Genomic DNA, 24881 nt, shown 5'->3' with positions numbered 1-24881 from the left:
AAAGGTTGACCAAATTCTTTGGTTTTGCACAAACCCCTTCCACTCATATATGATTTATTTTCAGTGTGCTGCTTGCACAATAAATCAGTATTTCACAAGCTGTCCTTACTCTTGAAGTGGTCAAGAACATTGCTGCTATGAGAAGTGCCCTAAAACTAGCAAATACCTTTGCAGTTAACTGAACCCGACCAGAGTTTCAACAAGAAGTGAATAGTTCAAGACAGATTTGGAGCACTCGTCTCTTTTTGGATAGTATGCACTTTATTGCAGAGAAGACTGGATGCATTTTTAAAACAAATTCAGAAGTTGCACAGTTTCCATAGAGTAGCACAAAGTGTTACCCACAGTAACTTGAGCACAGCAGAGTCTGTCAGACAGTGAGGGAGCTCCATCTAGTCACCTGCAATCACTCAAGTCACCAAATCTTGCAGGCAATTGTTAAGAGCCATGGAAACAGGTGGCCCTGCTCCTGCAAGCATCTCTGCCAGAAAAAAAGAGGTTAAACCATGTCACTCCTGATTTACACCAGCATAACTGAGACCAAGAGCCAGGCTTGGATCATGAAAGCAGCCAGGGAAGGTTTTATGTCAGTGTGACACACCCCTGGTGAAAGATTTGTGACATTGAGGGGCTTTATTTGAGAACAAGCTCGAGACAGTGTCTTCCTTTTCAGGTATTGCTGTATCTTTGGATACTCCTGCTTCCCTGTCCCTCTCCACATGGGAAAGAAATCTTGGCATGAAAACACATCAAGTCATAACACGCACTACCACAATAAACTATCACTGTCTCTGTCTGCCCCCGATGTTGCTGTGTTTGGGAGCACACCAGGAGGTTACAGACAGCTCCAGGCAAGATGAGGGTGAGCCACAGCTGAGCAGCAGGATCAAAAGTATGTTAAACTGTGACTAGAAATGCTCTTCAGTGTATCATTTAACAGGGATAATGCAGGGATGGCTCTTGGGAGACCATCCACAATAATTGCTTTGGAGAGACACTGGCTACATCAGCAAGTGAACATTCTGTTAGATTAAAATCCCCAGCCCTTTTTATGTGAAATACGTTTCCTTACCTATTAATCACCCCCAAAGTGAAGCCCTTCTGAGCCACCACCCACACTGTACCATTAAACACAGCTCAAGCTCTTGATGCCAGTCCTGAGCTTGTCTAAGGATGCTGAGACTCAATGGGCTGGCATAAGACACATTAACATGGAAAAGCCTTACAACCATCTGGCTCTGGGATATGCTTCTCACCTCCTCCACAATTCACAGCCTCTCTGCCATAAACAGTAATGGTGGTTTTTACCAGCTGAAGATCTGTCACACAGGGCTCAAACACTAATGACGTAAAACCATACAGGAGTAAAAAGTTCCCTGTGATGGAAATACAGTAGAATGGCTCAGTGTGTCCAAGGGATATGCTACAGGAGAGCTGTTTAAATGCTTGAGTGTGTTGTGCTGAAAGACAGTTTTCTTCACTCCTTTAGCCCTGTGCCAGCTATATGAGACCTAAAAATCTACTGCGGTGAATGGGAACCTTGGGAAGAGCAGCTGATTGAAAAAAGCCCCCAAAACTGAGGGCTTTGGTGTAATACCAGTGCAGGGATGGCACAGATTCAGAGAAGAAGAGTTCACCCTCTCATGTCCTTCAAAGCTTAAATTAAATGAAAGGGTGCTTGGGGAGAAGGGTGAGAAATCATTCATTGGTCACTTCCTGATGGCTGCCAAGGCTGCCAGTGCTGATGGCAGCACGTGTGCTCATGTGACTTCCTAACTTAATTACCTCAACTACCCATAAGAACAGAGACCACGACTCACAGGGACTTAGGAAAGCCATCCCAAAGTGATGCACTTCTGGCATAGGTGAAATCATAACCTGTGATGAGTAAAGGGGCCTAAGACCCTGAATGCTTTAAGCTCTCCTGACTATTCCCTTTCAAAAAAAAATACAAAATATTTCACATGAAGCGGTCGCTAGGCACAAATGATTCTTCTTCAAACAGATTCTAACAGATTCCCACAGGATTCCCCCTTGCAATCACTAAAATATACTACCTGATATGTCACAAAGATGGCAGGTATTGACATTTAAGGCAATCTAATTTCCATAGCCATCTCATTACTTCCCCTGGGTAGATTGCCTTTGTCTTCCTTTTCCAGGACCGGTTTCTTGCAGGTGAACATGACAAGCAGCAGCATTGGCAAGTGCCACAAACTGCAGAAGAAGAGCTTCCTGGAGCTGCTGCGGTCAGCATCCCTGTAGAACCGAAAGCCGAGGTAGGAGATGTAGAGGTTGAGAGGGAGTGAAATGATGGGGAAAGTCCACGTGGTGATGTTGAGGACAGGAGCCACCGTTGAGAGTCCAATTAAGGCCAAGCAGTGACGCAGAGCCACTCGCCTGCACAGCCCTGGGTGAGTGACAGACATCATACAGTATCCTCCTCGGGAGTAATCTTCCCGCAGACCCCAGCTCAGGGCATTGAAGTGAGGGAACTGCCAGGAATAGAGGATCCCTCCTAACAGCAATGCACCTGCAGTGGGAGAGAGAGTGTTAGACAGTCCCTGCAGGAAGTGCCACACACAGACCTCAGATGTCACACCCTGTTTGCAGGAGAGCACTGCTACTCACCTGTGATACCAGTGACACTGCACACCAGTGGCACTGCCCTGTCCAGGGACAGGGCAGCCCCATGAAATAAGGAGCCTCTGGTTTTCATGGCATTCACACAGGGCTGGAGCATGGTGGTTTATCTGGTTGTGGAGCACTTACTTTGAAAAGCATTTCAGCAAGTCACTTCCTTCTAAACAACTACTGCTAATTGGTTCCTGCACCAACTGTCTCTACCTGAGGGAAAACTGGTAAGTATGTTCTTGTCATAAGTCACTCTGTAGCTTTTTCCTATTATTGTAAAACACATTAATGGAGGCAAGATCCTGAATGTGCTACACTTGAGAGAGCAGGATTTTTCAAGTATCGCATCTGAAGTGCTTTAGAGACACTAGCTTGTCATTGTTCAGAACTTAGGTAAAGGTAAGCTACAATTATCCATCAGCTAATGACTCTTAAGCAGATGAAGCCAGGGCCTAAGACATGGAGCAGACGCTGTTCCCGCCTCCCACACCTCTGGACCTGTGTCTGCATCCCTATGTTTCGGTTCTAACGCAGGTTTTGCTTATTCAGTTGTTCAAATGTTTTGTGCAGCCAAGCTCAAAACACACCCTAAACCTCAAACACACAAAGCCCTTTAACAGTTCCCTAACTATGACACCATTAAAAAAAGTCATCTGGAGAAACTTTTAAACACAAACAGACCAACAGAAATACTTGAGGCTGTATTCCCATTTACAAAGCTCTGGTTTTTTACATGCAAGCCTTTGGAATTTAATTACTTTGATTACATTACAACCATTGAGATAATTGATATTTTACAGAGAAGCTGAACAGTGAAACAATTTAATAGCCCATTATGAGGACTTTAACAGACCCAATCTTTTTGTTTGGTTCCCATGTGCTAGGACATCCTGTAATTTCCTTGACTTAGGCAGAGATTGTCAGGTTGTCAGAGATTTTTAAGTGTTACATAAGACTGATGACTTACAAAGCATGGCACATGGTACAGTACAAGTCAGCATCAAATGAGCTCACAGTAGGAATCCTGTCAAGCCCAGACACTGTAGTACTCATTAATTACTAGATGAATGTTAACTATGTCATAATTAAGTCAGTAGTGTTTTTAAGCAATATTACACTGAGACAAACTCTGGAGACTAATCTGGTTCTAAACAGAGCTGAGTCTACTCTATGGCCTCTGTGCCGTTCCCAACAGTTTGGGAACTCAGCTTAATAATTGCAAATCTCCCTTTTCTCTACAGAGTTTATAATTAAGTGAACATCAGACAAAGTTGTTCCCAACTGGAACACGCAGGGTCCACAAAAGCAAAGCTGATTGTCGTAGCAGAGTCATTGCTTGGGCAGCAGGAGATAGCCAGCACCTAGGGACACCCAGGGACATCCAGCACCTTGGGGTCTCTTGGTTCATAAATTGCAAGACCACAAGTACATGGCTGGATTGTGGATATTCCAAACTCCCTAGTCTTTTTGGCCTAATTTTTAATTGCTGCAGTTGAGCCCATTTATGACCAATTCTTCTCTCCAAGTGTGAGAACCTGGGATAGATGCAGCAGACACTTAGAAATCCCAGTAAGTTGTCAGATCAGTCCTGTTTGATTTGGAAAAAAATGAAGTCACCTAAAGAAAACAAGGCACAGGTCTCCAGAACTCTTTCACTTTTGTATGCAAAATAGGAGTAAAATATCTTCTTCCTCAGTTCCTATTCTTTAATCTTTTTTCACTGTCTTAAATGATCTCAAAAGTTCCAGGATCACAGAGAACCAGGTAGGTCCTAAAGCACACACAGAGCTCAAGATAAATAACAGGTTTTATTATTCCTCATGAATTTTAAGTTTAAGTTATTATTTTCTTAAATTTTTCTTTGTGAGTTATTTAAATAGTAATAGACCTTCTTTATAATAATCAAGAACAAGCTGAGATTTTTATTTTATTTTAATATATAAGATAAAGCAAAAATATCAGCTGGCATTGAAGAAGGTAAAAAATGGTTCTTTCTTTCTGCAGATATATTTTTATCTAGTGAAATATTGAAGCTTTATAAATTGCACTTTTCCTAAAACAAACATGACACTAAATTTCACAGTCATTCAGCAACTCCTTGGATGTTTTACAGTTTCATACATTTGGAAAAGATTTGGAAATAATTGTGAGATGAAACTTCCAAAAGCAACTAGTGACTCTGGGTTTGCAAACTGCAGCAGTTGACAGTCTAATTTTCAGAATTACAAGAACAAGAAGAACACCCTTCTGAAGTTCTGCTCTTTAAAGTGTCAAGAAGGCCATGTGGCTCTTCATAAATCTTGATTCAAACTTCATGGTTTGTTCCTTCTAGAGCAATTTATGATTATCTCGTTTGCTGGATCATCCAAATCTCAGATGAGAAAACAATGTCAGTGCAGGAGCCAGACAAAGTCCTTGGGCAGGAAGAGCCCCTAAGAGGAGGAGGCTGGAAAATGGTTTTTAGGGTGCAAGTCCTTGCAGGCTATGGGCTCTGACCACTGGCTAACATCCAGAGAGCAGAGCAGAGCACTCAGGCATCAGCAGCTCCTTGTCCTGCCCACCCTGGGCTCACACCAACATGAGTGACACAGTGATTAAAAGCTCCAGATGCAAATGCCGGTTGCCCAAACTTCTCATGTCCCATAAAGGATAGTGTGCAAGTCCATACAACATCTATTCAAGAAAGAATAATTACATACAGCTGCTGAGATTATCAGTGCCAACAAAACTCTCTGAGCAAACTGAGCAACCTGAGGACTCCAAACCTACCTGCTTAACTACTAAAGGGCAGAAATAATGTTTGAATTCTGCCTGTCTCATGCTGAGGATGCCACTCTCTTAAGTGACGATTTGAAGTATGCCTCTTTCATTCTGGCAATACCTTTCATCATCAAAGAGTTTTATACCTGTTCAGTTGGCCCATGAAGCCACTATGATGGTTTCACCCACAGATTAATTATTTCAGTTTAAATAAGGCACAACACTTTGTGATGGTCCAGCTGAAACTCTCAGAAAAATTCTGAAGACAGGTTTTTCCAGCAAAGTCCTTGAACTACAGGAGGACACAGGCTGGAGCACAGTGTGTGTTGGTGGAAGCTCCAGATTCAGGAGCAGGATCAACTAGAGTCTGGCCAGCCTGGGCAGGCAGGTGAACATGAGCCTCTCCACAAAAGTCAGGACGAACATCCCAGATTATCTACAGGGACTGCTGTATCAACACCGTGTTCCTGAAAACACACTGCAGAGGAACAACATGTGCTCTCTTCTTGCCCTTCTCATTGTACTGTAAAGAACACACAGTGCTCTCCTACTGCACAGGGTTCTGAAACCTCTCAGATCATCTTCAGGCTGCAGACATGACAAACACCTATTCATTTAATCAATATAACAACAACAAAAAAAAAAAGGATCAGGAGCTACCTGTAACATCAGTTCAAGAACAGACTTGCTCCTTCTGTCTTTGCTCTGGTGCTGCATATGTATAACAGGAAAGTGGCCAACCAGGCATTAAAATAAACATGGAATAGTTAAATATCAGCTCCAAAACAGATGTTGAAATCTTAACTGCATTTCCCAAAGCTGGTGTTTACTGCCTTGGCAACCTAAGAATGCTGTTTTGCTTTAAGCACAATTTTAGTAATTTTTCTGCCTTGAATAATGTGAAGGAATTTTAAAATTATTTCCAGACACTGGTAGCTGTGACTTAAGAGAGAAAAGCACTGGCCTTTAGTCTCTAGGAAACGGGTATGGGTTTGGCTGCTGTAGGGAGGGGAAGGCTTTGGCAGTCTAAGCTCAGACTCTTAATGGATCATAGTTGGGAAACAACCACACACCGTTTTACTTGATAGCACACAACTGGCTCTCTTCCCTTAAAAGATGTTGAACAAATTACTCCTCTTTAACCCAGACAAGGTAGATTAGAGCTCAGAGATTTGACTTGGTCCAGCTGTATCCACCTGCTTGTGAGCACCCGTGCTGTCTCAGGCAGCCTTTTCCACCTTTTCTACAAGAAATTTTAACATAAACCAGTCCCAAAGTCTTCACCACAGTCCTATATAAGTTTTACCGGATGTTACATTCAAAAGTAATGAAGAGAATACATGTCAAACCCTTTATTTTCTGTCTTTTCCTTTGTGCTCATTCACAAGTTTAACAGAGTAGTCTTCCCTGGAGATTTGTACCTGTGAGCAATTCTGGGGATAAAGAAAGATTTTAAAATCTTGTCAAAGCGTAGTTGCCCACTTCAGGTTCAATACAGTCTTAAAGGATTATTTGGGGGTATTGGTAAAAGATTCACAATGGAGAGTCATGGCCAGATGTCCTGATCCAGAAGGACTGGTTTGTTCAGCTCTTGCTTGCATTTTCTGTTAATAAAGGAGAGCTGGAAGATACAATCATTACTGCCTGTGCTTCAGCTTGCTTTGGTGATGGAAAATGATGTTAAATCAACTGACCTCTAGTTACAAGTGTTCAAGATACTGTCCTGATATCATCCCTCCTGAAGAGAAATGTTACCAGCTACTTAATTCTTCCCACTGTCTTTAGAATTAGGAACAAGATTAGCTTGTCAAAATTTACATATTAATTTGCAATTATGAAGCCTTCTCAAACATAAAGACATTTGGGAATTACCTAGACACTAACCTTAACCGAACTGATGCTTTTACCTACATCAGCACCATAGCAAGAAAACAATCAGCACTTATGCTTCCACTGGAAAACAAAAGTAGATACTACTGCTTGTGCTGGATGGCACGAGAACAGGAAAGCAGCCTTGAGAGGAAAAAGGGAAAGTATCATTTCTAAAGATGCACACAAGGTCCCTGGGCTGGGACAATTGTCCCGGCTGTCACCGTGGGATGCATGGCCCAGCCCGCATTGTGCCCCTCCAAGGTTACACCATCGTGGAAACCAAGTGCGACAAGGAAAACACTGGAAAACTCAAATGCTTCATGGTCAGGGATTTCAATAGCTGTTTCTTTTGAAGGATGGCATAAAAGGCCTGTGGAGCAGGAGCATCTAGGGGCTGCAATAGACTCCTCTGTAGCAGCACTGAAAGGGAAGGGGCTGTTGGCTGTGTGTTTGGGTTGTTCTGCAAAACAAAAGGATCCTCAGCATCCCCCAGGAATAGGAAATGAAGTTGGCTGTGGGATTTTTCAACTTGAGAGAGTGTTCCTGGCTTCTGTGTTTAACAGAAGGAAGCCAGATGTCCTCAGGTATGCTCACCACATAGAAAAAAGCTCTGTGTGTATGGATACACACAGGCATGTGCAGTTGTGTGACACACAGCAGGTTATTGCAGCCAAAAGCCTCACCTTTCATTACACAGGCAAGGCTGAGAAAACAACACCATATATAACTCACCTTAGCTAACCCCAGCAATAGATGTCATAAAAGAAGAGCCTGTTGGGTAAGATGAAAATACAGTCTTCTGCAAATATGTTTAGGAAGCATTTACCAAAGGACCAGACACAGCAGAGGATTGCAAATCTGCAGAGCCATGCTGGGGCTCCTCATCTGCCACCTCTTTCAGGCTCTAGTAGGGTTGCAACTAGCCCAAGGGTGGGAGTCCGTCCTGCAGATCTCTCCATCCGGATTTCTTTGTGGGTGTTGTGCTTCACACCTAGGGGCACAGAGCTACACAGCCACACACGGGGTTGAGAACCAGGCAAAGGGTACGCTGTCTGTGAACTTGTGGGGTCCCCAGGTGCCCCAGCAGTGGAGCTGCCATTCCTTTTGTCTCTTACGAAGATGGAAAGGAAGAAAAAAATAGCCCACTGGCTTTTGTTTAAATTCAGACCAGCTGCTCACTAGTATTGTCCCTCTGCCTCATTTTTACAGTTTTTACCCCCACAAAGCATACTCCTGGGCCCCCAGCTCCAAGTCTCAAATGTCAGTGACATGAATATCTCTGTTTCCTCTGGAACAGACCACAAATTCTGCTCTTTCATCTGGGAAGTGAAACCCTGAAAAGCTGAGTTTACCAGTGGGAGTTTATAGCCGGAGCCTCCTCTCCTTCGGCAGTGGGATGCTGGAGCTACCCTGCTCTGGCGGCTGGCTCCCAGACCTGCTCCCACATCAAGGGTCTTTGAAAGCTCCAAGTGCTTAACTGGAAGGGACACAAAAATCTTCAAGCTAATTTTGCATGCAATTAAGCTGTTGTTTTGCTCTCCTTCCTACTGGCAGACAAGTGCTACACCAGGGAAGGTATAAGAGACTCCAGCCTTTGGCAGGTTGAGCACAGGCCCCCCTCTTTCCTATTCTCCTTTTTTTTTGTTACTGAAACCATCCATCTGCCAAATGTCACTAGCTGATAAGAACTGCCCGTTTTTAAATCCCCTTTTGTAAATAGATGCTGGCTGACATAATTAATGTCTACCACACAACACAATTTGAATTACAAAGTAAAGGCAATTTAAAAATCAGCCTCCACATGATTACAATTGATACTGAGTCTATAAATTCCATACCCTGAGGAATTATTTAAATTTCCAAAAATGAATGAAAATCAGTACAAGATGTCTTTCAGGGGATCGAGACCAGGAACGGAGCATCTGATAAACTAAACAGTCTCTTTAGATAAACATTCTTTGGTGCAGTAATACCTATGGCTCCTGGGCCATTGTGGCTCTGCAATGTCTGCTGCACTGTCAGGGCCCTTATCTGCTCTGCCACCACCTATTCAGAATAAATCCCTTTAGCTGATAAGCACATTAGATTGAGGAGCCCTGCTTGTCACTTCCATCTCACTGGGTGGTTTGTATGAACTCCATGGCACCAAATTGCTCTGCTCCTCGACACCAATCCTGCTTGCCGATGGAATCCAGCCTTCAGCGCCTGAGCAGAGCATGGTCAGGGGAAGAAGTACAGAAGTTCCTGGGACCCCAGCATAACAAGGACATGGGACCTTGTCCTTTGGAGCAAGACCAAAGGAGTCCACAAAGTTGATAAGGAGACTAAAGCATCTTCCCTGTGGGGACAGGCTGAGAGAATTGGGGCTGTTCACCCTGGAGAAAAGAAGGCTGTATGGAGACATCACAGCACCTTCCAGGATCCAAAGGGGCTACAAGGAAGCCTGAGAACAACTCTACATCAGAAAATGTAGTGACAGGACAAGGGGGAATGGGTTCAAATTGACAGAGAGGAAATTTAGATTTGATATTAGGAAGAAATTCCCGGCTGTGAGGGTGGTGAGGCCCTGGCAAAGGCTGCCCAGAGAACCTGTTTCTGCCTCATCCCTGAAAGTGTCCAAGGCCACGCTGGATGGGGCTTGGAGCAACCTGGTCTAATTGAAGGTGCCCCTGCCCATGGAGTTGGAATGAGATAATCTATAAGGTCCTTTCCAATCCAAATCCTTCTATGATGTGACTGCTGTGATACGAAAATGCAAGGCAAAAAATGGGCTGTGGCATTTGAATCTACTCCAGCTTCAGTTTTGTGTTAACTAAAAATAACAAGTTTAAATGGACATTAGTCTGGAGAGAAAGAAAAGCAGTGTAAGGATAATTTAAAGCATGTATGCACACTTACACACCAAAATAAACAGCTCTGTTTCTTTCTTTCTGTGCACAAGCTCAGCAGCATTGTGGCACAGCCAGGAGCTCTTCTGCTTGCGGATCCCATGCAGAAGGGGGATCTGGCACAGAACAGGGGACACTGCCAAGTTTGACTTATCTTCCTGTCTCTCTGCTATCACTTAAGTGAATGTCATTATTTTCCTCCTAATCCTTCCTTTGCAAAATGATTTGAAGGTTTACTAGATTTGAATTATTTACTAGGAAAACAAATCTCTTCAGAAACAAATAGTCCCAAGAAGGAGCAATGAAACCTGCTTTCAAGGAAGCAAAGGTGTTACTGCAGATCACAGGCTGACAGTTAAGCTCTGCATAAATATCCCAGATATGTGGCAGTGATAGCCATGTGATAAATTACATTTATCTTGCACTTCTGGCTGTCTCACCTGCACTCACTCCCCCAGCGAGGAAATGTTAACATTCCCCATCTTTCATCAGTTTCAAACAGCTGTCATTAAAAAAACACAAACTGCACACCCCCCCCCCCCCCCCCCCCCCGCCCCAAACCCACAACAAAGAATTCCACATCTTCCCAGAGATAATCTTATCTTTTGCTTTTGAAATGGGAGGTTTTCTCTAAATTACTTTGGCACAAAATCCAGGGACGGGGGCAGGATGCTCAATCAGGTTTAGGAGCATACAGTTAAAGTTACCTATTAGGGCAGAAATGGAACCAAACCTTCCTGGGAAGTACCAGGAGATCTGCAAAGATCTGTAGTGTAAGAAATTGCTCAGAGGGCAGTGAGGCTCTGGCACAGGCTGCCCAGAGCAGCTGTGACTACCCCATCACTGCAAGTGTCCAGGGCCAGGTTGGAGAATCCTGGTCTAGTGGAAGGTGTCCCTGCCCATGTCAAGGGGTTGGAACAGGATGGTCCTTAAAGTTCCTTATGAACCCAAGTCATTCTATGATTCTATGACTATTCTATAAATTACAGCAAGTGTTTGCATCACTGGAAATATGAGGGTCCCAGATTTCTATCTGTAAATACACAGTATTTTTTTCTGGTGCAAGAAACTGCTAAGGTTATTAATCTTTAAAAGTCATAAAAAAAATGAAGGCAAATTAAAACAAGGCTGTTCCACTCTGAGATACTTTGTTATTAGCTCTGGAACTGAAAATGAGGAACCATTTTCAGCTCTCTAAGGAACCATCTCCAACTCCCCAAAGGACAAGATACCTCACAGCATCCATGTCATGGAACTCCTGAAGGGAGCAGGCACGGCAGTTTAACACACAGCTCCCCCCACAAATGCTAATGAAAAGGCTACACTTAAATATTGTTTTCCCTATAACCAGCAACACATACAACAATGTGGCTGCTGTGAGAAGGTTACAAGGAGAGAAAATCCACAGGAAAATGTAAACTCAAAAACCCACCACTTTAGTGGTGAGAACTTTCCTTCTCATTAGTTTTCTGCCTCCCTTCCTTCACATTCCTCTTTGTTATCGAGTAGAATGATTTTTTTTAAATGAGGTGCAAAGGCATTTTCACACCTCTACCTAAAACTAGGTTGTCTCCACACTAATTACACATTATTAACGAGTTCAACAACTGAGACCAGGCTGGTTAGTGAAGGGACATAGGTCTGCACATTGTGTATGGATGCATGCCTGTATTCTGCATGGATACAATGCTGCCAGGGACTGAACTCTCTTATTGCAAAAGTAGAATGCTTAACACTGAAAATCATAGTCTTCAATGCCATCATTTTCTTCTAGTTATTTATTTTCTTGGTAAAAGTGCTTGTAGGTTTTGTGTTGGGTTTTTTTTTTGTTTTAATTTGATACTGAAATGCACTAAAATACTACATTCCAGTTCCTGTTTTCAGGATTTTCCCCAGGTGTGCTTCATTACAAACACCAGTATCAGCTCAATAACATTTTTTTCTCTATTAAATAAGCCGCCTGACCTCCCTGACACAGATTGGGAGGTGATTTTAAAAGTTTTAGCTATACATAACACACTAGTTATGCACCAGATTACTGTGTTCTGACAAAGTCTGCTTGGGTGGTTTAAAGTTATCATGTTCCACTGGTGGCATCATTGCCAGGGATCATTCCCTCCACAGCAGAGCAGGCACAGGGACACATAACCACATTTTAGTTGCAAGTTAGAGAGGAAGAGCTTACTTTGCCATCAGTAGGGCTCCCTGCTGCACTCTCTGCTGCTGTACAGGGACAGCTTTCCTCTGTGCGAAATAGTTCTCAAAGAACAATTTGACAAATTAAAGAAAATGACAATCCATGCCAATTTAGCATGCTGGGATTTCACTGGCCTCTACAGCAAGGGCTTTTGGAGACATGCAGCTCTGCACTCCAGTTCCTCCAGGCTGAACTGTGAAGGTGAAGCACAGGCACATGAGAGTCATCCTTGGACACCAACTCTGCAATAAAGGGGCAAAACAAACACAGAAATCCCCAAACAATGTCAAGGTTTAAGTATCTGTAGCCAGAATATACATTTTGTTTTAAGTTGATTCTACAGAATTGTTAAGGTTGGAAGCATCCTTTCTGATCATGCAGAATCACACACAGAATCACAGAATCACTGGGTTGGAAGAGACCTTTAAGATCATTGACTCCAACCCAGCCCTAACACTTCAACTAGACCATGGCACTGAGTGCCACGTCTAGGCTTTTTTTGAACACATCCAGGGATGGTGACTCCACCACCTCCCCAGGCAGGCCATTCCAGTATTTGATCACCCTTTCTGTAAAAGCTTTTTCCTAATATCCAACTCTATTTCCCTTGGCACAGCTTAAGACTGTGTCCTCTGGTTCTGTTAGTTGCTGCCTGGAGAAAGAGACCAACCCGACTACAGCCACCTTTCACGAAGTTGTAGGGAATGATAAGCTCACCTCTGAGCCTCCTTTTCTCCAGTCTAAACAACCCCAGATCAAGTGCATCCATCACTCCAGCACCACCACCATGTTCACCATTAAACCATGTCCTCAGGTATGACATCCACACATTTTTTGAACACTTCCAGGAATGGTGATGATCACTACCCTGGGCAGTCTGCTCCAATCTCTGACCAGCCTTCTGTGAAGAATTTTTTTCCCTAATATCCACTCCAAACTTCTCCTGGCACAACTCAAGGCTGTTTCCTCTCATCCTGTCCCTTGTTTCCTGGGAGCAGAGCCTGACCCCCACCTAGCTGTCCCCTCCTGTCAGCCTCCTTTGAGGTCCCTCTTGAGCCTCCTTTTCTCCAGGCTGAGCCCCCACACCTAGCTCCCTCATCTGCTCCAGCCCTTTCCCCAGCTCCATTCCCTTCCGTGGAAACGCTCCAGCCCCTCAATGCCTTTTTTGTCATGTTCCCTCTTCTCTTCTAAAGTACAGAGCTGCTAACTATGTTATGCAGTCCTTAACACAAGACACTATACATACTCTTACATATAATTTCTAGGTCTAAGTAACTTTCAGAGAAGCAAATATTTGTATAGAAGCAGCACACAATGAAAAAAAACCCACAACACCTTCCACCCTTGCTCTGATTTAGATCTGTGTGGGAACATGTGGACACAAAGCCAACTCAGACTGATTTTTATTATGAAAGTGCAAAAAGAACAGATTTTGTACAAATTCTGATAATTTCTGGTTAAAAGCCTCATTGAAATTATTATTCAAGACTTAAATATGCCCTCCTGTGGGATGAGTTTGCACTAAACCAGCTCTTAACAGACCTATTAATTGCACTTCATTAGTTGCTTCAGATTATAAGTTTGAGGAACCACTTTGATTCTTAAGTTTCTAACTGGCAGGAAAAACAATGCCAGATTGTGTCAAAGTTGAGTTGCTGAAGAGATCGGTGTTTTACAAGGGATGTAAAAATGGTTCACAGCTACTAAAATAGAAATCTTGGTTTGCTTTTCAAGGAGGAGGGAAGGAGCATTTGTAACTTAGAGTTTAGCAATGGGTAATTAAGAAATACACCAATAAATTAATCTTCCCAGGATATTTTCTGGCTTGTGGAAAGACAGTAAAACACATCTAAGAATTTTCCAGCTGAAAGCCCCTTGCAAGCTGGATCTTACTGGATATAGTTTTAATCCTGAACATGGTTTGAATCCTGAAATTATGTAACATTTCCTCCTATGTGAACACCAAAGATGCTATTTTCCTTCTGTATTTTTTAAGACGGTCAGAACACATATTTCAACAGGCCATGCTGCTTTATCAGCTCAGTTTTGCCCTGAAATAGCTGTGTAAGGAGAATGTTACCAAAATTAACTGCTTTTGAAGCTTACCACAGGATTACAGAACGGTTTAGGTTGGAAGGGACCTTAAAGATCATCTCTTTCCACCCCCTGCCATGGCCAGGGACACCTTCAGCTAAACCTGGCTGCTGCAAGCTGTGTCCAACCTGGCCTGGTCAGATCAAGAAGCATAAAGAACAAAGTTTACTGCCTTTAGAGTAGGTTTTTTAGCCACCCAGACAACCACTCTGATGAAAGGGTTTTATACAATGCCCTGATGAAAGGGTTTTATACTCACCAGCATCCAGACTCCCAGTAGCTGCAGTCCAGCCCATGATGGGGGGAATGGCCCCGACAACAGCTCCCACCCACGTGTTGGCGATGCTCATTCTCTTCAGGGGTGTGTAACAGCATGTGTAGAGGAAGATGTTGAGGGCTCCCAGGGCCCCGGTGAGAGGGTTCACTCCCAGTGTGAGCAGGGCAATTCCTGGGATTCCACAGGAGGCAGCAAAGCAGACAGCGAGCAGGGGGCTGTGGGGAAGACATGTGACACATGCTGAACAGGAGGTGGCCTTAGAGAATGGCTGTTGTCCCCTCTCTTTGGTCTCCCCTCCAAAATTAAGATTGAATTTTTGTTATTGTTTTACTCAGCCATCCTAAATATTCCTGTTTGAGCCCCCATCCTAACAAAAGCCTTTCCAAGACGTGAAGAATCTTGCTACAGCTCTGCAATGGAGGTGATTCTTAATCTTGTGATCACTTTGTTCACCAAATAAACTCAAGCTCTGCAAGTAATGGAGAACTGTTCTCCCTTATGGAGAACTGCTGCCTTCAGCAGATCTTCCTCCTTCATTTTAATTTTAGTAAATTTAAACCACTGCAAAAAGCACTCAGACTTTAGAGTAAATTGAAATGGTTTGCACTTTGGCAGATTTTTAACTGATTGCAGTTATGCAACGGATCCTTCAAAACACAAGACGGTTAGACACAAAATGAATAAGCATTTATGAGAAAATCATTTCAATCATTTTGAAATTACATTAATAGGTATAAAGTATTCTTTGACTTTACTGGAAAAAGTCTGAATGTTCTACACCCCCATTTATCCGATGCACTGTATTACGCAGAGGGAGTACAAAACAATGCTGGCAGCAGAATCAAAACTGGCTTATTTTGTAAGCATGACTGAAATTAACTGAAGATATTTTAGGTTTGGTCAAAAGCAGCAAACAAGAGTGGAGTAAATTAACTGCACATTTCTACTGCGCATCAGTTGAGAGCTGAAGGTTGGAAACCCATATTAAAATCTGTCAGAAAGTGGCTAGAGCTATGTAAACTTCTGCTAATAAATTCCACAACAAACATGCCACAGCCTTGAGGAAGCTTTAGCTGTGGTTCCTTGTGCCAGATCAACCTGTTTGCTGCTGGTGGGGATCTCCTCTTGTGTGCTTGTTTGATGTGTTTGGTATAATAGGAAGAGGGAACTAAAAGCTCCTAAGAAATAATGTGGTGTGGGCAACCTCTGGAAGGGAGGAAAATGTCATTACATTAGTTGTATTTAATAACCCATGTGGCTAAATATACACTCACACTCATCCATGTAAAACCAGGAAATATGTGTGCTTGCAATGAAGGTCTCTGCAAGGAGTTTAGCTTTACAACTTTTGTCTAACTGAAAACCATGCAGCCTTTGTGTTCTACAATCTACTCTGCCCTCTGGTCAAATCCTTAACCCTAAAATAGGTGTTGCAAGCACCACTCTGACCCTCATAAGCAAATGAGAAAAAATTGCTGGTGGGGACGAATTTTATGGGAGTTTTATCAGCAATATTTCCTACCAGTCGAATTTTTATATTTAAGATATTTGTTAGACCAATGCAGTACAGAGATCCTAAATACCTGGAAGAACTAAAATGAGCAAATCTTATGCTAAAGATTTGCCTTCAATTTAAATTGGCAAAGTAATTTTATTCAGCTTGTCTAAACCATCAACAGATTTTAGGTAAGACAGTGTGCACAGAACACATTTCTACTCAGCATTACCTGCCCTGTTGTTACCAATACAGCAGGAGTCGACGGAGGGTACGCCACTGCCTTTCACTGACAAAGAGACATATAAAATTTGAGGCTGTTTTCAGGAAAGGAGCCATACGGAGCTGTGCCCTCTGGTTCTGCAGCCTGTGGTGCTCCTGTGCAGGAGCTCCTTTGCTCCTGTGCAAAACGCAATCTGTACTGCCAATGGTCCCAATGCTGACCACAAATGTCAGAGCACTTCGTAGATGTTTCCCCCCTGTAGTGCAAGTCTGACTGGGCTTGGTTAAACAAATCTATCTTGACTGATTATTGAATAAAATACAGTTAGACAGTAAACACCCAATTCACACAATACTCACTCTCGAGACAACAAAAGACCAGTGTGATCCTATGAGGCTGGGCTGCCCACATCCACCCTGTAGGGCTCGCAGACATAAATGAGGGCACAGTTTGATCTACTGCAACGAGCACTTTTCTCACTAACAAGGAGTGAAGACTTATCTAGATGTTTCCAATTTAAACGCACACTACCCTCCATGAGCAGGCACCAGCCCGTCATGTCTCTTCTCAGACAGGAAGACAAAGGGTGTGAGTGTAATGCCTTCCTGCATGGATGAACCCTGTTTTGCCTCGTTGTTTCCCTGCAGCACTGACAGCCCTCAGTGCCAGCCCTGATCCCAGGTGTCTGCTGCCTTCAGTTCCAACCAATGGATCAGAAAAATACCTTTAAAAAATAAGGCTTTAGCAAAAGAGAGGGGTGAAGTTAGGAGGCTGAGACCTTCAAAAGATTTGCTGTGATCCTGGTGAATGAGAACACGTTTTTGTTTTTCAGTTTCTTCCTTTTTGCCTCTTTAAGGGAAGTTTCTGGAGGCACAGTATGTAACCACAGAATCACTGAATGGTTTATCTTGAGAGGGACATTAAAGCCCACCTTGTTTCAACTCCTCTCTGAAAGGCAAGGACACCTTCCACTAAACCAGGTTGCTCAAAGACCCATCCAGGCTGGTCTTGAACACTTCCAGGGGTGGAGCAGCCACAGTTTCTCTGGGCAATTTGAGGCAGTTTGATCAGCGTCTATAATTGTCCTAATGCTCTCAGGGGAGGGCATAAAGTCAGTGGGGTGGTTCTCCTTAAGCAGCTGAACTACTTTACTTTCAGACATCCTGAAAGCACCATATTTTCTATTTCTGTCTAGTGTTTCCTCAACAAAGAAGAGTAATTGTCTGACTTACAAAGGCCTGTTCCCAAAACTCCAACTGAGATTATAAAGTCATACTGTGATCTGATGACTCAGCTTTGCTATTTCTGACTCTTAGAATGCTATTTGGCTTCACATAGACACTGCAATGAGAAATCAGGACTTTTCTTTCAGGGTGAAAAATTAAGTAGAAGAGAATTCAACTCGCTCTCATGGAAACTTGTCATGTTTATAAGGTTTAGGAGAAGTATAAGCAACTACTCACTGTGAAAAAGACAATATTTGAGGAAAACAGAGAGATTTCAGTCACTGGTGATGCTCTTTCTGATTCAGTGACACTGCAGATGTGGAGACAAGACTGAGCCTAGGTTTAAATCACAGGATTAAATAATATTCTGATTTCTATTTGTTTATATCTTCTAGGGACCAGTGTGCATGTGCATGTTCATGTTGTTTGTCAGTACTCAGGTAGATGGAGTGATGTTCACAGATTTGATGCTCTCTCCATTGCCAGGCTGCCCCACATCTCATCAAGGGACCACAAGAGATCAGCATCTCGTCCTGGGGCAGGAGAAAGGCTGAGACACTGAATTGTCACTGAATGTCCCCACCACCTGATATTCATAGTTCCTCCTACTACAGCCTCATGCCACCATGCTGCCCATGTCAGCCTTGGGTAACCCAATGCCATGGCATTCTCACACAGTGCTCAAAAATGGCTGAGGGGTCTCTGATGGTTTTCTTCATCCTTAAACCATCCCATGCAGTAAGTGCAGGCTGGTGACAGATGCTGGTACATATGCCTCATTTCACTTGGGCGTTCATGTTTACTGAGGGAATCACTCCCATGGGAAAAAAGGCAATCTTCCATTGGAAAACTGGCCAAGGAGCTAGCTCAGAAAGCAAACATCTTGAGTAAGAAACTAGGTTTTATGATGGATTCTTGGGAGGAGCTGGTTTCAGTTATTTGGCTGATTAAAATCAGGCTTTGGAAAAATACTGCAAGTGCCAAATGAGTTCTCCTCAAATTTCAACTCTAAAACACCCAATATGTCACCACACAGGGCACCTCCTAAAGGCAAACCAAAACCTAGTAGTTTTGCCTTGTCCCTCTTCTCTTCTTTAACCAATATGCTAAAATCTACCTAATAAAAGTGCTAAAAGACATCCACCTTCAACTAAAAGCTTTTTCAAAGTTCAGCTTGACTAGTGAATAATCAAACTTTTCCTGATGCAAAGGAAATGTGTTGCCATTTCTTTTCCCAGGGAGTTCACCCAAGATAGCCCCATCCCAGTCACACTCCACTGAGAGCATCTAAGAGGAGAATGAGAAGCAAGAGGAAGATGAGGCCCACATTCTCCTCATTCAACACTGGAGATAAGGTGTTGGTTGGGCTGGGGAGGATTGATCAAGGACAGGGCAAAGATTGATACCCAGGGCTGCTGGGAATGGGAACAGGCAGGAGGAATTCCATATGGGTACTATTCAGGTATCTCCTATATACATGACCATGAGATATCCACGTGGACCCTCATCCACAGGAATGAGGACGCTTCGGACGATGCAGCAGCCTATTTTAATTCATGTGCAATAATAGATCCCCTAAACTAGTTGCCACTCTACAGATGTTCTGGTTATACGCAAATAATGAGCTTGCACACAGGTGCAGGAAATAAATTATTTAGGAGGATCCAGAACCATGGATAATAGTATTTACTGACTCACAGCCTTATTTGGAAAAATTAAAAGATGAAAACAAATTAAAGCATTTGCCCGTCTACAAAATTAATGTAGTATTTTGCCTATTTCACAGCAGCATTAGCAAGCTTCATGTCTATAATGATCAACAGTGGGACCACTTACACAGGCTTTTCTGTGCTGTCTTTGCCCAAACATTTTGTAAAGATGACTGTCAAAGTAGAATTTAAACTACAATATAAAAAACAGTGTTAAAAATGGGGCAAAAGTTTAATGAATTAAAAAAACCAAAACAAACAAAAAAACCAAAAACCAATGAAGAGCAAAACACAATTCCCTTTTAAAACTTATGAATACTTGAAATTATGGAAAATTCCTGTATCAGCATCCAATGCTTTAATCTATTCCTGTGAATAGATTGACACTCCCATACAAGTGCAGACACAAAGCACATATAAATCCTGAATAGGTGCATTCATTCAATCAGCAGTACTATACCATTCATGTTCAGATGTTATGTAAACACATAAGAAACTTAATTTGTGACCATGTGTTAATGGGAAACTGGGCATACCAAACACACATAAAGAGCAGGTGAAGTATAAGTGCATATATTTGAATATGAGATTCAAAACCTAATACAAAAGGTAATAAATCCTGTCTTCTCCCTGTCTGTCAAAAATCCTTCATAGACATGTCCCCCACTTCTAAAAGGGTAAACTAAAAAAAACCCAAATAACAATGGTCTTTTATTTAGTACCTTAATGGATTTGGAACATTTAAATTCCCAGTTGATTATTCTGAGTTAGATTTCATTAGTATTGACAACTGTCCCTCACGCCACAAGACCATGGATCTGTTCTGCCAAATGCAGGGTGATGCTCTAAAATAACCAGAACAGGGACAGTGAAGGAAGAATCCAGGCAATGCCTTGTGAGACAAGGAGGGTGGAATAAGAAGAAACTTTATTTAGAGTAATTTCCATATCCAAATGAAGGCAAATACATACCCTTGTGTTCCTCTGTGTGGGATTTCAGTGACAGCAAATACTCTGCACAGACTCTGCCCTTTAAATAAACTGCAATTTACCTACTTTTTGATGAGACAAAAACTGGGTTTGGGTTTTGGTGAGTTTTCTGTGTCATCTAAGAGACAGATTCAGTAAGACCACTGTGGTTCTTCCCCTTGCTCACCCACTGAAATGGTACTAAATTATCCCTGGCTTCAGCATCTTCCACAGTGGCAGGTAAACAAAGCTGAGACAACAGAGGTGAGACTGATGACTTAAATTAATTTAAATATTTCTACTCTGGGCGCAAATTCTATCTGCATATAATGTCGAAACAATTTGTTGTAATAAGAAGAGGGACAACCTGAACCAGGTTCCTGCACAGATTGGCTGAAAATAGCAGGAGCTCAAGAGAAGGTATTTTGGCAGACAAAGAACACAAGTGTGATCCTCATCTGCAACTACATTTCACCATCACAAGATGAGACATGAGTCCAGTGCTGTTCCAAAACAATAATTAAAATCAGATTTCAGGAGGAAGCATCATAAGTTGCTTATTATTTCTGGGATCTCTAGGTATTAAAAATGTCCCCAGACTACTCATCAGTACAAAGCTGCTGGAGAAAGCCCCCTCCTCTTTTCCCTAATTTTTTCCAGGTCAGCAGTAATTTCTTAAGGCTTCTGAAGCCACTTATAAATTCAGACAAAAGCGTCAGTCTGAAGGTTTCACCCTTTTCCAACAACAGTAAGAGGTTACGCAAACAGAAGTTCAAGTACCACCCCTTTGATGGCTTATCTGGCTGCAGAAGCCCACAGTCATGGAGGGGAAAGGATGTCCATGGAGATTTCTACCTACATCTACACATAAAACCATACTGATCCTTAGCTGCTGATTTCGTTTTGCTCATCTCCTGGCATCTTCTCAATTCCTGTAGCCAGGCAACACTAAAAGTTGCTGAAAACATGTTCCAGGGCAGGAACTGTGCCTGTGGTCAGCATGACTGTCCTAGAGTACTGGCCTATGGCTTGATCACCTCCTTCAGTGGGAGGAGCATCAGCCAAAAGTATTTTCTTAAACTTATATTTATCTTCTTTAAGATCAGCACCCAAGAACTGCTGAACTCTGCTCAGCAGCTTTTAGAGATCCACCAGAAAAACTGGAAAGGCCATCAACAACAGGAGTTAGAGCAGGCAACCCCATCCCATCTGGAGAAGAGAGAAAAGAGCCGAGGGTGTTAGGAAGACTATAACAAGCCTTCCTGCTACCACAGCTGAGGCAATGGGGATGGAGGCCCATCCCCTTCAAGCATCCATTTGGACTGCATTTGTGTCATTTCCAGCTCGGCCTCCCCTGATGGACAGATGCCCAGAACTGGCAATGGGGTCATCTGTTGGCATGAGTGCCAACAACTCATCTGACTGCAAGAAAGGAGCTAGAAGGCTGGAAAAGACATTCTGCCCCAAATAGCAATGGCAGCATCCCTGCAATTATTTTTGATGGAAGGTTAAAAAATTGCCTCACACAGTTTCTATGTTTGAGGTAAGGCCCAGAGCATTCAAAAGAAATCAGTAATCATGGCAGAATGCTGAATGATGGCAATCTACCAAATCTGAAATTAAATTTTAACTTTCCACACAAATCCTTTCAGGCTGTGTACTTATAAATTTAGTAATGAAAACCATATCCATGACCACTGTCAGCTGTAAAAGCTATATCATAGGAATAACACTAATAACATTACTAACAGTTCTATCATAGTAACAACACTATTAACTTGAGTGGATCAGTAGCTTCATTGCTGATGACTTTACTAAAATGATTCTAATTTTTTTTTACAAAAAAATTAGATAAAACTCTCAAAGCGCTCTAAAGACAGACTGAGAACATGCTTGACAGAAAAAAACATCCACATTCAGATGTAAGATTCTGAATCAAAGTGGTTACATGATGACCTGATCTAGTGGGTGGCATCCCTGCCTATGGCAGAGGGGCTGGAATTAGAATGGTCTTTACGGTCCCTCCCAGCACAAACCATTCTGGGATTCTGTAATACATCATGACCCCTAATTAGTATAGTTTTGAGGCTGCGGTTTGTAAGGACTCAAAGCAAAATATTTTTACATTCAACTACAACTTGCAATTACAGATTGGATTAGTCTCAAGGAAAGATTTCTTTCCAATTAAAATGGAAAAAAAAAAATAGCTGTAACACTGGCAGAATGGACATACTGCCAAACCTCTATTTCTTTCATGTAGTTCTGATTCAGGATCAGTCAGAAGCTTTACTTAATACAAGCAATTCATGCTCTCACTTTTGATATTCTCTTTTACAGGTACATTGTGGCTGAGTATTACAAAAAGCCCAAGAACCTGCTGCTTGAAGCTCAAAGTTGCAAAGTACCAGAGTTATATTAAACCGAACAGTATGCATCAATGAGCTAAAATGGTATTATTTTAAAGGAGAAAATGTTGAGAAATATCTTAATAGATATTCATTTATTCTCTTTCAGTCATGCAAAAAGGTTTATGAGTCATGAGAAGGGATGAAGGATGATGCAGTTTAAAACTAAAACGTGAGAGTAAACTACATTTTTAATCAGGAATTCAGTTTTTCTCTATCAACTGCAAATATCAGAATACAGCTTGTCTATCATTTAGCACTGAAAACAGACAAATAAAGGGGGAGCTTTTTCAAGTCTTTCTTTTTTTTTTTTTTTTTCCTTAGTGAATTTATTTAATTTTTTCTTCACAGGTTAAGAATTAGTATCTACATTCTGTACATTCTGTCAATGTCTGGTATTTCATCCCCAAAAACATGTTCCTGTGGTCTACAAGTACTATGAGTATTAAATTTTATATCAAATCCCCTTTAACCGGGTGTACCACGATTTTTAAGACTGCCAGAGAACACTTGTTGCAAATCTGTCCACCTGTGTTTTTATGTGTGTCTTTTTTGTAATTTGATTTCTGGTAATGGCTATGATAAAGATGTTGCTAATCTCAGACTGGACAGTACTTTTTCCCCAGTGCGAAAAAAAAAAATACTAGGAAAATAATGGAAAAGTTCTAAACCTAACTTGTAACATAAAATCAAGCTGAAGAAGAATTCAGTGTTAAGAGGAAGTATGAGAGTGGTAGATGCTCCCCAAAAATCTGAGGGCTGGGTTAACAGGTAGCATTTAAGCACACTTAAACACCACAACCATTATGTCTGCAGAAAAAGAGTTTACAGACACAATCATCAAGTAAGCCTCTTTAAAATTCAAATCCCTCTGAAAGGAATCACCCCTAATACCTTTACTTTGTCCATAGCGCCCAGCCAGGTCCATCAGCACCAACCTGGACACGATTTTGAATGACAGCTGGACCATCCACAGGGAAACAGGGAAGGATTCAATGAGTGATGTCTAAATCTCCCAAGGAATGCCATACAGTGAGAACCTGGCATAAACAGAGTTCAGTGATGGATAAACATGTATCACTGGCTAAGGCTCATCATGGAGTTGCCTTTTTGAGTTTTGCCTCTCAATTGCCACCAGCTCTGGCTTTGTCATCAATCATACTTATTCAGAAGTGCATTTAGTGTAAATAAACACAGACTAGGATAACATACTGCCCATCTGCCTCAATTCACTTCTCTCCCAAAGAAGAAACAGACCAAGTATGTAGCCCAGGCTGCCCTGCCACAGGTGTGCATCCTTGTACAAAAGCATGATCAACACTGTATTTTACACAAAGTGGGGGCAATTTGTTCCCCTCACTGCTCAAGAGCCCAAGATGCAGATGTTTTGACTCCCCTGCCAGATTGAGGTGCTTTAAAACTATCATAAAAAAACATGGCTGATTTAAAAGAATCATTTCATCCTGAAAGGGACACATCTCTCTTTTTTATGCTTGAGTAAAGCAAAATTGGCTTGAATCATTTTGCTGAAGGTTTCACTAAGGTGATGCAAGAATTTTAACTCAGCCAAGGAGGTGATCAAGAGCCCCACCCTCAGCATCGAGCTTTCTCCCATACATCTCCTGCTCTCAGTTTAACCAGTTTAAATCCCTGCAAATGATATCAGGATCTGTTTTTTCATGCTTTCATGAGCCTGCCCTGAGGTCTGAGCCCAGGTATGGGATGAGATAGCTCAGTGCACCATAGGGAGACTTGTTGTTCAGACAAAGTTAGAACTTTTATGCTGCCCTTTGTTATTAAGCAGACACTCCAATTGGGCCTCATCACTTCACTTAAAAGTAAAGAATTACAAATGAAAAGAACCTATACTTACAACATGTCTATGCTTTTATTACACTTGATATCCACACCAGAATGTTAATCATAACAACCCTGAGCAACCCTGTGGAGTGTCAACATACTTGTGGTATATGGCTTTGTGAGGTAGAGTGAAAGGGTGACTAATAATATTCACAGCTTCCCCAGAGTCATGAAAATGTAAATATTTTTTTAAGTGCTTACAAGACAAACCTACAGTAAATCTGAAAAATGTCCCCCATAATATTTAAACTAAATCCTCCTCTTTGATCTAAC

At 42.2% G+C, this 24881-nt stretch overlaps 1 protein-coding gene across 3 annotated transcripts in view; it reads right to left on the bottom strand.

Moving 5' to 3' along the window:
• Window positions 1–242: 242 nt before the first annotated feature.
• The window catches only part of COX10 (cytochrome c oxidase assembly factor heme A:farnesyltransferase COX10), a 95744-nt gene continuing 71105 nt past the window's right edge, over window positions 243–24881 (bottom strand). For all 3 annotated transcript variants that reach the window (XM_085556871.1, XM_021539072.3, XM_085556870.1), the window contains 2 exons: window positions 14705–14937; window positions 243–2533 (listed from right to left, as the gene is read on the bottom strand). In XM_085556871.1, coding sequence (XP_085412997.1) covers window positions 2091–2533; window positions 14705–14937 — 676 coding nt within the window. In that variant the 3' untranslated portion in view covers window positions 243–2090. The remainder of the gene's footprint in view (window positions 2534–14704; window positions 14938–24881) is intronic.

This window comes from Lonchura striata, chromosome 18 (assembly GCF_050655825.1).
Source record: "Lonchura striata isolate lonStrDom1 chromosome 18, ASM5065582v1, whole genome shotgun sequence".
Taxonomy (NCBI): domain Eukaryota; kingdom Metazoa; phylum Chordata; class Aves; order Passeriformes; family Estrildidae; genus Lonchura; species Lonchura striata.
Note: the sequence above shows the minus strand (reverse complement) of the source record. Positions and strands in the feature narration are given on the sequence as shown.